The sequence below is a fragment of the Vanellus vanellus genome (assembly GCF_965231255.1).
Source record: "Vanellus vanellus genome assembly, chromosome: 9".
In the NCBI taxonomy this organism is placed as follows: Eukaryota; Metazoa; Chordata; class Aves; order Charadriiformes; family Charadriidae; genus Vanellus; species Vanellus vanellus.
The window spans coordinates 15,747,592-15,765,520 of NC_138914.1; the positions used below are offsets into that span (position 1 = coordinate 15,747,592).

At 36.5% G+C, this 17,929-nt stretch overlaps 1 protein-coding gene across 1 annotated transcript in view; it reads left to right on the plus strand.

Annotated features, from left to right (window-relative positions):
* Positions 1 to 4,511: 4,511 nt before the first annotated feature.
* Positions 4,512 to 17,929, plus strand: part of ERC2 (ELKS/RAB6-interacting/CAST family member 2) — a gene marked incomplete at both ends in the record, with an annotated part of 454,823 nt that continues 441,405 nt past the window's right edge. The window contains one exon of the mRNA XM_082487881.1: positions 4,512 to 5,168. Coding sequence (XP_082344007.1) covers positions 4,512 to 5,168 — 657 coding nt within the window. The remainder of the gene's footprint in view (positions 5,169 to 17,929) is intronic.

Consider the following 17,929-nt stretch of genomic DNA (forward strand, 5'->3'; position numbering starts at 1 on the left):
CCGCGAAGATGGTGTAAATGGTCAGCATGTGAGATATATTGACACAGAGTCAGAAATGTTCAAATGCTCCACTTTCAAATACTGGTTATCAGTTGATGATAAGGAAACAGTAACACTGACCCTTGTGAAATGAATAGCGTGTCCTGGTCTGAGTGGAAAAAAAACCCAAAACAACCCAACTCCAAAACCAAACCCCCAAAAACAAGAGAAGGAAGAAATCAAGTCTTTGTCCTTCACTATAAATATTTGGCTACTGTTAGTAATATGAAGAATGATTTCTGTATGGTTAAGATAATTTAGATTTGGTAGTCAGTGTGCTTCCTGAACATAGTTTGAATATTTGCTCGTATTGTTTTCTGTCATGGGAATATCTCATAAGGAAGGGTTTGCTACATTTTGTTGTCTCTGGCCCTATATCTAGTTACTTAAGTTTTTCTCCATTTCTTGGTGTTTTCCAGCATAGTGTGTTTTGGTAATTTTTTTTTTTTTCAATAAAATTGTTAATCTGCTCTGGAACTAGCCACACTGAGTGCTGTCTAGCACCTGCTTGTTAGTAAAACCTCTAATGTGAAATTGGTGAGAACTCTGTATCCACTGTGGCTATGTGCAGAATTGGTAGAAAAGTTCAAACTGTTACTTTTTTTTTAATGGTTTGGAATATCTGATCTGAGACTGCTCGAAATAGACTATTTCTTGTTTGCTGGGTTTGTTTTCAAGGCTGATGAAAGCATGGGGTGGGAGGAGGGGAAGGGTCAGGTCCCCCACTGGGAGGGAAACCCAAGAATGCATGCTTAATTTTCTGAATCCTTTTTTATAGTTTTGTTTGCAATGCAAAATATTAAAGTCACAATTATAATGGTTAGTTTTTAAGTCACACATTATGTACACTAAAGAGTATTTTTTAAAGTAAGAAAATATTGAGAAAAGTAAACGAGCATCTGTTTTTTCTAGTACTATTAAGCTGATTTGGATTTTAAAACTCAAAATAAGCTTTTGTGGGGAAAATGCATGCAGTGAATCTGCAGTCTGTCCCAGACCATACTGACTGAATCTGGGTGACTTTGTCTTAGAGAAGTTCTTAGGGGATATAACCTTCATGAGTTGCACTGGAGCTCCTTTGTGCTTGCTACTGCAACATTTACAGCTTCCAGGCCTCTATCAAGAGGGAGAGTTGGTCTCTTTAGTTGTGAGTATACTGGTCTTGTCTATACAGCTCTCCCATCTTCCCCATGATATATGAGATTCTTTTGTTTCTGCTTGATTCCATTTATCTTTCTCTCCACCCCTCGCACTATGATGCATGAGGATTATGCTTTAGTTCAGCAAAACCATTCTTGGAATATTGGGTGAAAAACAATTGCTTTAGAGTAATAATTTCCCCCCCATAAATTAAAAAAAACATTATAAAATCAACTCTGTTTTCAAGATGGAATTGTCTATATCTCACCTGCCCACTCTAAGTTCAACAAGAATGACTCTGTGTCAGCAGGTTCTATGAGAAGATGGGAGGTAGTATTCTCCAGGTAGTAGATGATGATCTGTGTAGCAACTGTTGAGGCCCTGAGGCAGATATTACTTCTCCGTGTCTCCAATTCCTGATGTGTGGTGACACACAGTAAATCTTCTTGAAGCTAGGAAGGCTCTTTGTATGAGCAGTAAAGAGTAGAAAATGATGTAGGTGCCTTTCACCCCTCTTCCATAAAGCAATGGTATGTAGCATCTACTGTGTTTGAGAGTTTTCACAGACATAAGGAAGGCTCAGGGTTTATCCTTGTACCAGAAGACAGTTGCTTTTGATGAGGGTGTGCCACGAGCCATTGGAAAGAAAATGATCTCATTTGAGATCCTCTTTGAAGGAGCTACAAAACTTTTTCAGGAAACTAGAAATATACAAGGATGGATTTCTCGGAGTGCATTATGAGTGATGTTATTTGGCCAGAGGATGGCTGGCACTTGAAAATTAGGATAAGTAATTGCATTGCCCCCAGTCACCATGAGATATGTTTTTTTTTATTGATAAATACATTCAAGTTGAGATGGCAGAAAAGCTGCATTTTTTTTTTTTTTTTTTTTTCTTCTGGAACAAGCTGTGGGTCATCTCTTGAATGCTGGATGACAACTGAAAAGGGGTGTTGATTTAGATACTCATGATAAAATGTCAAAATTTGAAAACTCATATCAGCAAGTTACATCTGGTTCCATTAAATATGTGCACCTTGGGGCTGAATTCTGGAAGCTTTAAGAGGTTTTCATGGCTCAAGAAATTGGATCAGTTTTTTTCCTCTAGAATTAAAAACATTCATGTTATCTTATGATTTATGTGATCCTGAAATAGAAGAGTTGCTAGAATGTAATTTTGAATCTATGTCTTCCTAAATAGTTAAAAACTACGTTTTCTCATTGAAGTAGGTACCCCTGCTTTGCTTTATGCGTAGCTGAATTGTTTGTACATGGCGAAAGGTGGTAATGTTTTATGATAGAATTACTAGTCTTGTTAATATAGTTTGTATGGAGCAACGGTATGTTAAGTTGTTTGATCCATTTTGCCAAGGGCAATGTTTGAGTTGAAATGAATTACTTTTAATGGAGCAGCCTGGGTGCAGTACAAAGAGTTCAGTGTTTCCAAATTATCAATGTTGAATAAATACCACACACTTATATTTTTGCCCAGCACCCATAGTGGCATTGTCATCAACATTTCATAGTAGTGTATTGTAGTGCCTTCCATTTCTGAATTTTGTGACCTCTTGGGAAAGAGGTGAAAATTCACAAGAATGGCCACTGTTGTGTAATAGTAGTTGGAACAAGTTGAAAAAAAAATCAGCTAATTCAGATGTACACTGGTAATTTGAATTAAACAAAAATGCTTTAGACTATGTTGGCTGTTAAAATTGATGAAAAGGTGGCATATACCAAGCAGTTCTTAGAATTCATATAAGCCATATGGTATATGCTTGTATGGGATAATGAGGGGTCAGTGGAGAACTCAGTATGCTTCTTGTTTGCTAACATCATTAGTATCCATAATGTTTTATGCTAATACTGTTGGTGAGGATTTCATATACTAGAGCTTATTAATAAATATTACATCAAATCATACTTCTGCCTGCCCCTACCTCAACGCCTTTCACAGCAAATGTAGAACAGATGTTTTAAAACACTGGGAAATAATGTATCTATAGATAATGAGGATGCCTTGAGGGTATGGTTAAAGGTTACTGGATTTGATTCAGTCCAACTTTTGTTCTTCCTCGAGTTACCTTTGAAATAAATGGTACTAGATCCGGTTAATGACCACCAATTTAATTAATACCACAAATTTATTGGCATGATTAGATTTGTTAAAAAAAATAATAAAAATCAGTGGGCCTACCTAGTCCTGTCCTCTTGTGTGTTTATATTTATGCTGTGTAGAGTTAATAAACTTACTTGAAACTTGGTAAATATATAATGAGAGTATTGAAAAAGTTGTAAACAGAGCATTGGTCCACGTCTACTAGCTGTATGGTTAAATAAATTACAAGGATAGTTTTATCAAAGCAATAATATGATATTCATAGGAAAAAAAAAAAGAAAATTGTATTTCACAAGCACTCCTTTTCTAAATGAAAACCTAGATTATTGTCATGCAACCTTTTCCTGAAAAGCTTATTTAACAACAAACATTAACAAGCTAGTACTTCATTGAACAAATAATACTGTGTTGTAATACATTGTAATTGTTCAGAAGGAAATATTCACTTGAATTAGCTTAGTTTTATTGTTAATTTTTCATACTAAAATATGTTTTTACTGGTTACAGCTGAACTATTAGAAACACTGTTTCCTTTATCCTTTTTCCTATGCAAAAACATCTTTGTTAATCCAAACGAAAATTAAAACCCCTGCCTATTTCCTTGTTCTGTTGTAATTAATCTAATATTACTAGAGAATATACAGAACTGCTGAATTGCTGCTTTTATACTATCTTTTGAAAATATATCATCTTGGTTTGGGTAGTTCTTAATGTCAACAACAGCTATTTTTTTTTTTTTTTCCTTTAGATTATTTCACATGGTCAGTCATTTAAGTCTACTAACATATCAGCTAAGATGGTTTTGGGCCCACGGTGTTTATTGCAACATAAAGCTTGTTATACTAAGTCAAAGTCAAGATATTTTATAGCAAGAAGGAAATAAGCAGTTTTTTTCTGAATGAATGAAATTAATTTGAAAATGCATTTTTAACTAGTTATGTACAGTAAATTTTATTTTTAAAGTAATTATTCTAGGAAGGGGGTTACTTTATTTTCTGATATATGCTTATTATTTGTAAACTTATTTTCCAAGATGCAAATTTACTTAATTTTATAATATCTTTTTTCAGGTCTCTGACTTCAGAGGAACAATAGATTTTTGCCTACTGGAAGAATGCAGTGAAACTGCCAATATTTCTAGCTGGAATTATAAATTTAATACTCAACTTTAGTGTTACTAATTTCTTACTAAATAGTACCTCAAAGTAGAAGAAAAATGTATGGAAGTGCAAGAACAATCAGCAACTTAGAAGGAAGTCCCTCCAGGTCTCCTCGTTTGCCAAGATCTCCTCGCCTGGGCCATAGGCGAACAAATAGTGGAGGAGGAGGTGGAACAGGTAAGACTTTATCAATGGAGAACATCCAGTCCCTTAATGCAGCCTATGCAACATCTGGACCAATGTATTTGAGCGACCATGAAGGTGTAGCTTCTACTACTTTCCCAAAGGGCACAATGACTCTTGGAAGGGCTACAAATAGAGCTGTGTATGGTGGTCGAGTCACAGCTATGGGGAGCAGTCCTAATATTGCTTCTGCTGGACTGTCACACACAGATGTCCTTTCTTACACTGATCAGCATGGAGGTCTGACCACATCTTCACACCATCACCACCATCAGGTTCCTTCTATGCTGAGGCAGGTTAGAGATAGTACCATGTTAGACCTGCAGGCTCAACTTAAAGAACTACAGAGGGAGAATGATCTTCTCAGAAAAGAACTAGACATTAAGGACAGCAAGCTGGGATCCTCCATGAATAGCATCAAAACTTTCTGGAGTCCTGAGCTAAAGAAAGAAAGAGTGTTGAGGAAAGAAGAAGCAGCCAGAATGTCAGTTCTTAAAGAGCAAATGAGAGTTTCCCATGAAGAAAATCAGGTAAGTAATTCTGAAAGTTTCTTTCTGTTGATTTACAGCTAAGTACTTGATGGAACTGTATCCTATGCTGAAAGAAATTTGACCGTTACAACAAGAATTGTATCTATCTGCCTCTGGCTGCTGAATAGTAGGAAAGCACATTAGTAATAATCTGAATGCAGGTTATAATTTCGTTCACACAGCATTCTCTCATCTTATAGCTGAATGATTGTTTGCCACTAGCCGTTTTCTTATTTTTGAGACTTTCCTTAGTGCTTTTTTGCAGCGACAGTCTAAATATTTTCAGCAACCTTTTCTGAAGAGGTAAATGAGCTACTTCTGAAAAGTATAAATGGACATCCAGAGGCATATAAGCTGTGTTGGGATTTAGCTGCCCAGTTTTTGAAAGTTAAGAGATATGATATTAAATCCCCATATGCAACCTTCTGTAATTCTGTGTTACAGAATGAGGTTGAAGTTATGTTTTCAGCAATGTTTCAAAGACCTGTGTATTAGAAAAAGAGCATCTTGTAAATATGTATTTCAAATACTTCTATTCAACATGAAGTTCTTTTCCCAAAGTTAAGATTGTTGTTGTCTGGGTGAATAAAGCTATAAGGTCAAGCTTTGAGACTGTATGCTATTTCAAAAAACAGTGGCACAGAATAGATCAAAAAAACTCATATGGCTGTCTCCACATGCTTTTTGGCTGCTGGTCTTATTTTAAAACTATTCCTTTTTAGACCATCTGTTAACTTCCCCAGACAAAAACACAATCCTGTGTTTCTCTCACTTCCAGATTCCCAATCTAAACTTCTTTGCTGGCAGGCAGCAACAACTGAGATTTTTAATTTACTTCTGAGTTTGTGATCATCAGTGCTTCTCACCAAACTTTCCACCTCTTAGGCATGTCATGAACCTAGGTATCTATGGAACTAACAAGCCTGATACCAGTTACTTCAGTGGGGAACTGACTGGGTCTTGATCAGGGAAATCAGTGCAGTGAATTAAATTAATTTATTATATGCTGTTAGAATCAATATTATCAAAAACATGTTTGGTGGAGGTTCTACTATTCAAAATCTTTATTCATTAGGCGTTCAAATCCTGATAGTTGGTGTCACCTTATTAGTAGTAATATTCTAATACACTCATTTTTTGGTAGCCTTTCTTATGGAAATGCCACATTAACATCTTGTATTGGCATTTGGAACCTGAATCTGGTATTTAGATACTTTTTTATTTCTAAAAGCTATTTCCTCATCTTGAGGGGAAAGGAAATTAGCAACTTTGTTATAAGGCCTCCTATTCATTCATTTTACAGAATATTAAACTTTTTATTTTTAACAAGTGCTCTTGTTTTCTTGTAATGGTGTACCTAACAAAAGACAAAAAGGATGTATTTTACCCTATCTATATTTAACACAAATCCTTACTCTATAATAAAATAACATGAAGACTGTGTAGCCTAGTATTCCATTGCTAACAGTGTCCAAAAGTTCATAGAATAGACCTAATATACAGTGATATCTCTACTGACTACTCTTTATGATCCAGCTACAGTTTCTGCGTGCTTAATAACTCAGTGGACTTCTGAATTAAGCCAGTTGCTTTTGGACCTATGTAAAATTCTATATGTGTCCCAAATGTATTATGACAGTGAATCCCACAGCTTAAAATGTCATGTGAAGAACCACTGCTTTTTATTTGGTTTTGTGCTAGATTTTGGCTGCTTTTCCTAGGATTTTCTCTGGAAGAAACATTAAATAGTGGATGTCTAGTGCCAGTCTCAGTGCCACCTGTGATTTTGTAGGGCACTGTCATCACATCCCTCCCTCAGCTCTTTTCCAGACAGGAGAATCTTAGCATGTGTGATAGTTCATTTCATGAAACCATGTCATTTCTTTGATTCTTCTGAGTCTTTTTCAGACCTGTTACTGTGGGGGTGTGTTGTGGGTTTTTTGTTTTGTTGTTGTTTTTTTTTTTTTGTTGTTTTTTTTTTTTGTTGAGGTAAGGTGACCATAAAGGATCATGTTTGTCACAATATAGGTGTAAAATGGGTTCTGTGTTAATGTTGTAGTGTTTCTCCTTTTATTCAGTATGTCTCTCCCAGTATTTCCCAATGCTTTTTTTTTTTTTTTTTTACTGTTACTTAATACTGAACTAATATTTTAATGGAAGTATTTATCATAGCTGAAGAATCTCACTGGTGGTTATAATCAGTTTAGATCCCAGCTCGATATACATGAAGGTAGGATTATTTTCACTTGTGTATAATTTCACATTTATCTCCCTGAATTTCATCTGCCAGCCCTTGCCTAGTTGCTTAGTTTTATAAAATCCTTCTTTGCATTTGACTTTTGCCTTTACTGTCCTGAATAACCTCATATCATGAGGAAAATTAGTCATCTTACTGTTCACCTTGTTTCCTGGGTTGCTTAGGATATATTAGAAAGCATGAATCCCAGCCACAGGTTCCAGCAAAACTCCACAGGGGCCTTGTGTTAGTTTTATGACTTGACTCTGTGTTTCTGTTATTTCCTCTTTTGTAATCAAATATTTGTGTATGAAAGGATTGTCCCTCTTATCTAATTGCTGATTAGTTTTCTTGTAAGCATTTGGAGGAGAACCTTTCTGCAGGAATGGCTTTGGAAGTCCAAGCTGGCTGTGTCAGCTATTTTGTCAGTCTTGCTTATACACATGGTTATTGATTCTTTCAAACAACTAATTTGAGTTAAAATTATCAAACAGCTATAATTTTAAAGGTAATGTTTTTGGTGGCATCTAAAAAAAGTGATGTGATCTATTACATCTTTACTAAAAAGTGATAGATCTATCCTTGTGTGTCTGAGGGTTACTGACTTGGGAAACTTCCTTTCTTAAAAACTAAGACATTTCTTACAAAAACACTAAAACTTGTTTTCAGCTTGACTGTGCATGATGAAATTGACCCTGAATGGGGCCCTTAGTCTCATAGCCAACTTTGGGAACTCCCAAGAGAGAAGGGTAAATCTAGCTGCCTGCCCCCCCCGCACCCCCCAAAAAAAGAGAAATGAGTGAATTATAAGTTTGATATTTTTATTGTGGTTTCTGCAAAAATATTGTAAGAACAATCAAAGAAAAAATTATTTTTAAACTGCAGTAATTATTTGTACTTTTAAAAAAAATCATTAGCTATTTCTAAAATATAAGGAATATTGGGGAAAAATAAAAAAGACTAACATTCAATATGGATTTGTCAAGAATAATGTCAAACAAATCTGATTTTCTCAGATGGCAGGAAAACAGGCTTTTTATGTGTAAGGGAAAAACAGTAATTGGCATTACTCTTTATGTTGTCTCAGAAGATTTTTATTAGCAATCTGGCAGGAAGCGTGAGAGAAGAAATTGCTATCATATAGATGCCCATCTGATTGGAAGACTGCATCAAAGTGTAATTATCAATGATTTGTGTGAAATTAGAAAGATGTCTAATAGGATCTGGTAGTGATATGTCATGTTTTTGAGGCTTTCATCAATGTTCTGAATGATGGATATGTATTATGGACTCAGATAATGTCAAGCTGGGAAGGGTTAAAAATATGCTGGAAAGTAGAATTATAAATGGAAAAAAAATTGGCAAAATGAAAAAATAGTCTGAAAAAGTAGGATGTCTTTCAACAAAAGACTGGCAAAAATTAAACCTTTTGGAAGCAAAAATAGACCTGTGAAGAAATTTATGGACGGTAACTTGAACATTCCTGATTTTCTTTTGAAGATTATTTTACTTTTTAAAATGTATGCTTTCAGCACCTGTTCTGTGATATTACAACCCAAAGTTAGCTGTCTTTCTAGTCTTTTTTCTTATTCTTTGTGACATATTTTTCTCACAGAACAATTAGTAGTATTCTATATACGGATTGATTATATACATAGGGACAGGAAGTACTCTAAATGTTATTAGCTATTTAAAGTCGTTCTTCATCTTGGAATCATCCATTTGCAATTTCTCAATCGGAGATTTTCCTTCCCCCCCCATTGCCCCCAGGTAGATAGTTATTCTCTCTAGTCTTGCTTGAATGTATTATATAGAAGAGTTAATGTAGAAGGTTTCAATGGAGAGCAGAAGGCTATGAGGTGGTAAGAACTGGGAGGACAAGAAATTATTCAGCAGTATTCATTCCCAGGATTGTTGCCTGTCTGTCAAAAAAAAAAAAAAAAAAAGGGAGAACTAGCTTATCCATTTGGGTTAGTTGGTCCTAGGAAAACATATTAATCAGTTGACATGCTGCTTTTATGACATTGCCATAACTGAATTAGATCTACTGCGACATTTTTAAGATAAACTGTAAAATGAGTTGCACAACATAATGCCCCTTTTCCCTACTTATAAATATCACTGTTTAATACTACATAATTAATACAAAATGAATCACTGCATGCAATGAACAGTGGCTGTTTTTCATTCATGAGATAGTTATATGTTCTTGCTGGAAATAGTTGGAAATAGTGAGTTTGATCAATTTTTTTTTTTTACAGAAAGCCAGGTGATTTTAATTTGCTTAATGTGTTCTTTGAAAACATATTGTAAATCTTGATCTTTTGAAGTCTAGTTCCTGTCCTGATACTACAGGAGTTTGCTTCTGATTAATGAGAGGGAGAGAAAGAATAAAAAGGATAGTGAACAGTTCCTCTGAGAGGCTTATAGTTTTGAATATAAAAATCATTTCAAGGAACAATTTTATATATCTGTAGCAATATGAATAACTCTTAGATGCTGCAATTAACAGAATAGAGCTGATAAAACAATTAGTAGGTAAGGGTATATGTATTAATGAAGTCAGAACTGCAAGTAGCTACTCAATGTTATTTCACGTGCTCGTCATTTCTGCTTTGATTCATGACGAGTATCAAAGAACAGTAAAAGAAAAATACGCTAAGAAATATTCTAAAATTATGTTTCCCCTCTTTGTATTAATTAAACTCTATTCCTAGTAAAACCTTGATCAAGCTAATGTGTACGTTTTTAAAACCAAACAAAAGAACAAAAAAACCCTAACCCAAATATGCCATGTGCTTATTTTGCTTTTTGATGAATTGCATATCATACAAAGTCCTCTCTTTTACTCATCTTTGTCTTGTAAAAGAAAAATCAGGAAGCAAGGGCTATAATTTAGTTTGCTGTAACTTTGCTAGCTTATCTAGGACCTAGTCAGGGGAGTCAAAAAATTTTAGAAAATATATTATTTATATATACTTGTAAATCTACATATAGTTGAAAAATTATGTCATATTTTTATTATTGAAATATTTTATATATAAATGTTTAAAGAAGCTCACCACTTGTTAACTTTACCCAATGGTTTCCACGACTGGAATCAACCCTGCCTGCTTCCCGACTGGACAGTCCATTTCTCAGACCTTGCTGGTATACTCTGGGTGCAGGTCAAAGGAATTTGAAGATCTATTATCTCCTCACTCTGTCCACTTCTGAGACTATTCTTCATCTTTTTTTGAGATATTTTGTTTATGGTCATTGAAATTGTGGAGGTTTGATTCTAGTGGAATATTCCAGGGAGTTGCCAGTGATTGGGTCTTCAGTTTGAGTTCCTAAATAGGTATTTTCTTCCTTACTATGCATCAAAATTTACACTTGATTACTGGTTGGAAAGGTGGCCCCCCAATTGTCCCTATATACCATAGGTGGTCAGAGGAGTTTTTGGGGGTATAATACCTTTCAGCCTGTCTCATTGTCTGTATGTAAATGTGTGGAAAACCACAAATTTTGAAGCTTATTGTGAGTATTTATGAAGTACAAGGTTACACACAAAAGGTAAAGATAGTAACCTGTGAAATAGAAATGTTCCTTTTGTGTTTTACTATGCTTCCTAAGGTATGTTATCACATTAATAAACTAATTTAATAAGAATAAAAAATACTTGATTTTTTTATTATGTATCTTTTCAAGAAAAAGTAATCTTAAATATTTTCAACTCAAATTTATAATATAGTATTTATGACCAGTGAAAGTCTATTTTAAGGTATTTAAAGCCAGTAAGTTCAGTATATTCATTCACCTTATTTTCTGTTTTTTCATTGTACTATTTCTTGATTTCTTCAGCTTTTTTTTCTTTAATACTCTCTCTTAAGAGCTTGCATACTTGTCGATTTTAACTTTATTTTGGATGTTTTCACTGTTTTCTTCATTTAAATTCATGTACGTTGATGGCAATTTAGGTAAGTGCAAAATATTTCTTTATGTTTTTTTTTAAATGAGATTGTGCTTAAGCATTTAAATGTGTGGAATAGAATAAACATTCATTATAGAGCAAAATTTCATTACCTGAAAATGAAAGTGTAATGAAACAAAAGTACATCAGTAGCTTTTTTCTAATTTGAAAATAAAAATGTTTCTATCAATGGGAAGAGGCTAAAATAGCAGGACTGCTGATGAGGAATGATGGTATATAGATGGTGTGAAATGTGAATAAGGCATGCCAGAAGGGTGTGTGCTGGCTTCTGTGCTTCTGTTACTGATGATGAGGAAAGGCTACTAGCTCTGTGGCGGGAAGCTGAAAGAGATAAGGAGGTGGTCATAATACTGTAGCTATGCAAGGAAATTTTGAGGAAGCAATAACTGAATAGTGTTTAAGGGTGAATGGGGAATGTAATACTCTTTAACCATTTCTTTTTTACTGTGGGATTTTTAAATTTGAAAAAGCTTGGTAGAAAAAAGCCCTAGAAAAAGAATAAGGGGAATGTGTCCCTGTAAGTATTCAAATATGTGCTTAGATTTGACTGAAGCTTTTTTGGTGGTATACTGGTTTAGATAATACTACACGTCTATACACTAGTAACTATACTTTAAGCTGTATGAAAATTATATCACATGTTAATGGTCATTAGGAAATCATAGTAATAATAAGTTATATCCTTTTGTGCACTTCTGAGATATAGAGAGATCTAAGGAAAGTAAATGTTGATTTCAAATACCAGGGAGAAAAGAACATAAAAAAGATAAGGAGTGTGAATCTTGGTCTCTAGGATGTGCTGTGCATAACTGTCAGCTGAAGGAATGCTATGATTATATTTCAAACAAAGGGTACTCTAGTCATCATGTTAGAAATGAAAAGTTGTTGAAAAAGTCATTTAAACTTAAAAGAATCTGATCAAAATGTAGTCAGTTGGGTCACTTGTGGTGTGTGTGTGTTTTGTTGTTTTTTTTTTTTTTTAAATGCAGGATATAGGTCATTTTCAAGTATCCCAGTGCCAGAGTGCTAGCACCTTTTTTTTTTAAAGTTATTTCATTTGCATCTTGAAGTCTTAGAATGAGTGTCAAATAATGAATGTCAGTGAGTGTTCTTATAAAGATGCATAAACAAGACCAGTCATATTTTAAGGAAAGATGGATTGACTGTATAGCAGAAACAGTATTCCAATAAAAAAATGTTTGTAACTGTGTAATGCTATATGACTCAACTTTCTCATCAGCTTTGAACATATTCCTATCCTGAGGTAAGATTTGATGGTACATCCCTGAGATATGAAAAGTACTGCTATTGTGGTTGTTTGTGTTTTTTTTTTTTTTGTTTTTTTTTTTTTTTTATCCTGTAATGGTGATCGTTTGCTGCATAAAACTTAAAACAGAAGTATTGCATGAGGAGTTTTCTGAAAGGCTGCAGATTTATTAGTTGATACCTTGGCTGAATTTAGTAATTCCACCATGTTTGTTAAATTTCACTTGCAACTTCAGCTGGATTCTACTTTGTGTTCACCATTCTGATGTGCTTCTGTTCTGCTGTTCAACAGTGATTGTTGTATTGCTGTGTGGGTAAAACCCTTTGTACAGAAACCAGGATTCTAACAGGGTCTCAGAGACCACCACTTCAAAAAAAAAAAAAAAAAAAAAAAAAAAAAGGGAGGGGGGGGAAGCAAACCGTAGATCTAGAAATAGTTTGGGAATAAAACTACCTTTAAGTTGTTCTTGCTTAAAGCTTGTAACACTGCTTGAAGGTATTCCTGAAGTAGATACAGGCATGGCAACGGCTACTGGTAAGCCACACCTCAGGCATGGCAACTGCTGCTTTTTGCTGCCTTAAATTAGGGATCAGTCCAGAATAGGCATTCTAGTAGGGTACTTTATGCTGTCAGAATAGAATTGTCCCACATGATATCCTGGTCTCTAAATTGAAAAGACATGGATTCAACAAACGGACCACTTGGTGGGTAAAGAACTGGCTGAACAGGCGCACTCAAAGAGTTGCGGTCAACGGCTCAATGTCCAAGTGGAGAGCAGTGACAAGTGGCGTTCCTCAGGGGTCTGTACTCGGACCTGTATTGTTCAACATCTTTGGCAACATGGACAGTGGGGTCGAGTGCACCCTCAGAAAGTTTACCGATGACACCAAGCTATTTGGCGAGGTAGACACGCTGGAGGGGAGGGATGCCATCCAGAGGGACCTGGACAGGCTGGAGGGTGGGCGCAAGCCAACCTCATGCAGTTCAACAAGGCCAAGTGCAAGGTCTTACGTCTGGGTCGGGGCAAATCCAAAGCACAAATCCAGGCTCGGTAGAGAATGGCTGGATTGAGGGCAGCCCTGAGGAGAAGGACCTGGGGGTGCTGATTGACGAGAAGCTCAACATGAGCCAGCAATGTGTGATCGCAGCCCAGAAGGCCAACCGTATCCTGGGCTGCATCAAAAGAAGTGTGGCTAGCAGGTCAAAGGAGGTGATTCTGCCCCTCTACTCCACTCTGGTGAGACACCTGGAGTACTGCATCCAGCTCTGGAGTCCCCAACATAAGAAGGACATGGACCTGCTGGAGCGCGTCCAGAGGAGAGCCACGAGGATGGTCCGAGAGAGACCTCTGAGAGAGTTGGGGCTGTTCAGCCTGGAGAAGAGAAGGCTCCTGAGAGATCTTATTGTGGCCTTCCAGTCCCTAAAGGGGGCCTACAGGAGAGCTGGGGAAGGACTTTTTAGTAGGGAATGTAGTGATAGGACAAGGGGGAATGACTTTAAACTGGAAGAGGGCAGGTTCAGATTGAACATTAGGAAGAAGTTTTTCCCTTTGAGGGTGGTAAGGCACTGGAACAGGTTGCCCAGAGAGGCTGTTGAGGCCCCATCCCTGGAGGTGTTTAAGGCCAGGCTGGATGTGGCCTTGGTCAACCTGGTCTAGTGGGAGGTGTCCCTGCCTATGGCAGTGGGGTTGGAACTCAATGATCTTCAAGGTCCTTTCCAACCTAAACCATTCTATGATTCTATGAATGACATAAAGGAGATGGGGAGAGAGGTAGTTGTATATGAGCCATTTTGAGTTTTGTTAGAATTGGGAGGTATTGGATACATCACATAAATAGTAAACTATTTGATGATGCATAAACTTATTTTGAAATCATGGCTTACAAAGCATAAATAATGTCTCCTGAAGAAGTTAACTGAACTTTTAATCTCATGAATAATACAGTTTCTCACATATATTGTAGGTAATACATGATACATTATTTTTGGTGAATTTCTTTTCCAGCGATTGTGATGGAGCCTGAAGTTTGTGGGGTGTTTTTTTTTTTTTTTTTTTAAAGATGTTTTTATTTCTTTGTTAGCTTCTGTAAGCTGGTTTCCTTCCTGCCTTTAAACCTTGGGGCTTAGAGTTTATCTGAAAAAAATGCAGGAGATTATTCTTCAGAGTTTTCCATCATCTGAAGTGGGGGAGAGAAAGGGGAGCAAGTACCGGAAAAAAAAGTAATTTCTTTCTCATCATATGTTTTTAGTCTTTACTATTTCAGACATTTTCCCTCATTTTGGTCCTTTCATGTTGAATTTTGAGAGTTGTCCCCAATTTATCTACCAGGCAGTTGATAATGCCATATTATATTAGCCTGCAATAGGGAACTCCACCCCCAGGCTATTTCTGAAAAAAACAATCCTTTTGGCTGTGCTGCAAAGCATTATTTTTATTTATTTTATATGTGTATATAATTTAAAGATAAGCTTGCATGACACTTCCTAACCTTTTTGGTTTATTTTATGTTTCTGAGTTAATAAGATGCATTTCAAATTGTGTTGGGGTGGGGGAATGTTATGATGGTGATTTAACCTGTTGGTCACTGATTCGATTTGCTTCTGAATTTTTTGCATGTCTGGGAGTTATGGTTTGTTAATGTCATGCAGGGTCAGATTCTGACTTGACCTCTTGTTTGCTTTGTTCGAGGTGTCTAGCATTCTTTACTATAGAATTGTGTATTTCCCTGGTGCCAGAGAGTCAGTCATAAAAGCTGTAAGTTGCAAGATATGATTTGCTACTTGAATTTATTCCTGGAATATCTGTCAGTTGAGTTAGCAAAGAAACTAGCGTTCAGGAGCCCTTGGTATATTTTATAAGGATAACTTTGGTTCAGATTGGATTGCCTGTAGCAGGAGCAAATAACTCTTTTGAATTTAGTGAATTTTAGAATATTTGGCCTGTGGGATGGGGAAATTGTATTTACTTTTTGAATTTCCTTAAGCATCTGCTACAATATAGTTATTGCTCTTACTCTTGGCATTTGAAGATGATATACAAAGCTAACAAAACGCATGTGAAAAGGCGGCAGTAGATTTCATGTGAAGTGCTCTTTGAACCCTGAAGGGAAAATAATAAATGGTGTTTTTGCCAAAAGGAAAAATCCTGAGGCAAATCAATATAAATATTTTAGTGTTAGAGACTTGAACACTGAGGTCTTGTAAGGTAATCTCTTCCAGTTCCATCTATAACTGAATGCAAGTATGAGGTCCCCACCACATCACATTTCTGTAGAAGAAAAGCAAAGGTCAGCAGAAACGAGAGAAAAAGCATAACACACATTGGAATGCAGCTTCAGAGGAGCAGCAAGCCCTGAAACAAGGTCTGCTTTTTGCACAGACTGAAGTTTTCCAATTAATTGACTACAAAATTAATTGTACAGAGTAGAATTCTCACTGCAGAATCTGTGTTTAAATTGAAAGAAAAATAGCGCAGAAAGGCAGGGGGTTGTGCTTTGAAAATTAAATACTTCTTATGTATTTCTTTTAAATAATGTGTAAAATGATGTTGTATAGCTCTTTCAATTTGTTGGTAGAAAGTCTGAAAGAATAGTCCTGTTAGTGTGAGCTTTTTCCTCTGTGTGATTTAACTTCTGATTCCAACGGATAAAGTGCAATGTTTGTAACTAATTCAGTGCAGAAATGCCTAAATATCATGGTATACTATTCCTGCTGGATACAGTAGAAGGTGGAAGTGAAATAGTGGGTTGCTATTTAAATTTTGCTATACCAAAGCATTAATAATATGTTTCAATCCAAACTTGAAAAACACTGTTTGAAATCAACAAGTCTGTGATAAAAGCCAACTGGTCCATTTAAGTATATATGTAATTATACACATACAAATGTGTATATCAAAATTAAACATATGTTGGGATATTAATAGAATTATAGAATGGTTTAGGTTTAGATGACCTTCGAGATCATCTAGTTCCACCCCCCCGCCATGGGCAGGGACACCTTCTACTAGACCAAGTTGCTCAAAGCCCTGAACACTTTGAGGGATGGGGCATCCACAACTTCTCTGGGCAACCTGTTCCAGTGTCTCACCACCCTCAGGGTAAAGAATTTCTTCTTAATAGCTAATCTAAATCTACCCTCTTCCAGTTTAAAACCGTTACCCCTCATCCTATTGCTACACTCCCTGATAAAGAGTCCCTCCCCTTCTTTCTTGTAGGTACTATCCTTTAGGTAGTGGAAGGCCACTACCTGCAGTCTCCCTGAAGCCTTCTCTTTTTCAGGTTGAAAAACCTTAACTCTCTCAGCCTGTCTTCAGAGGGGAGGCACTCCAGCGCTCTGATCATCTTCATGGCCCTCCTCTGGAACCTCTACAACAGGCCCATGTCTTTCTTATCCTGGGGTCCCCAGAGCTGGATGCAGTACTCCAGGTGGGGCCTCATCAGAGTGGAGCAGAGGGCCAGAATCACCTCCCTCAACCTGCTGGCCACGCTTCTTTTGATGCAGCCCAGGATGCGGTTGGCTTTCTGGGCTGTGAGCGCACATTGCTGGCTCATGTCCAACTCTTCATCCACCAGTATCCCCAAATCCTTCTCCTCAGGGTTGCCCTCAATCCATTCTCCACCCAGTCTGTATTGATACTGGGGGTTGCCCTGACCCAGGTGCAGTACCTTGCATTTGACCTTGTTGAATGTCATGAAGCTTACATGGGCCCACTTTGCAAGCTTGTCCAGGTTGCTCTGGATGGCATTCCCTCCCTCAGGCATGTCAACTGCTTCATTCAGCTTGGTGTCATCTGAAAACTTGCTGAGGGTACACTCAGTCCCACTGTCCATCTTGCCAACACAGATGTTGAAGAACACTGGTCTCAGTACCAACCCCCAAAGAACACCACTTGTCACTGATGGCCTCTTAAACCTTAGTTCAAGGATATCAAATAAAGAGTAGGTACTACTTCACATATGTGGAAACAAAATGACTCAGTTGGACACATCTGGGAAATGAACACCTGGATAGATTTTGGAACAGTAGTTTTTCAAATACAGCTTGTAATTGGATTAAGTTACCACTTTCTTCTGAGACCACTGTGTCACAAAAAAAGACTTTCTAGTTGAAACAAACCTGGAAAAATATATTCCCAAAGATAATTTCATTTTCTTGTAAATTTGCAAAATTTTCCTTCTAATATTCCATTCTATGTTTAGCCATTTATGGCACCAATTCTCTACACAGTGAAGTACTGCTTTATACAAGATCTGAGTCCTGGAAAGGATAATGGCCTACGTATT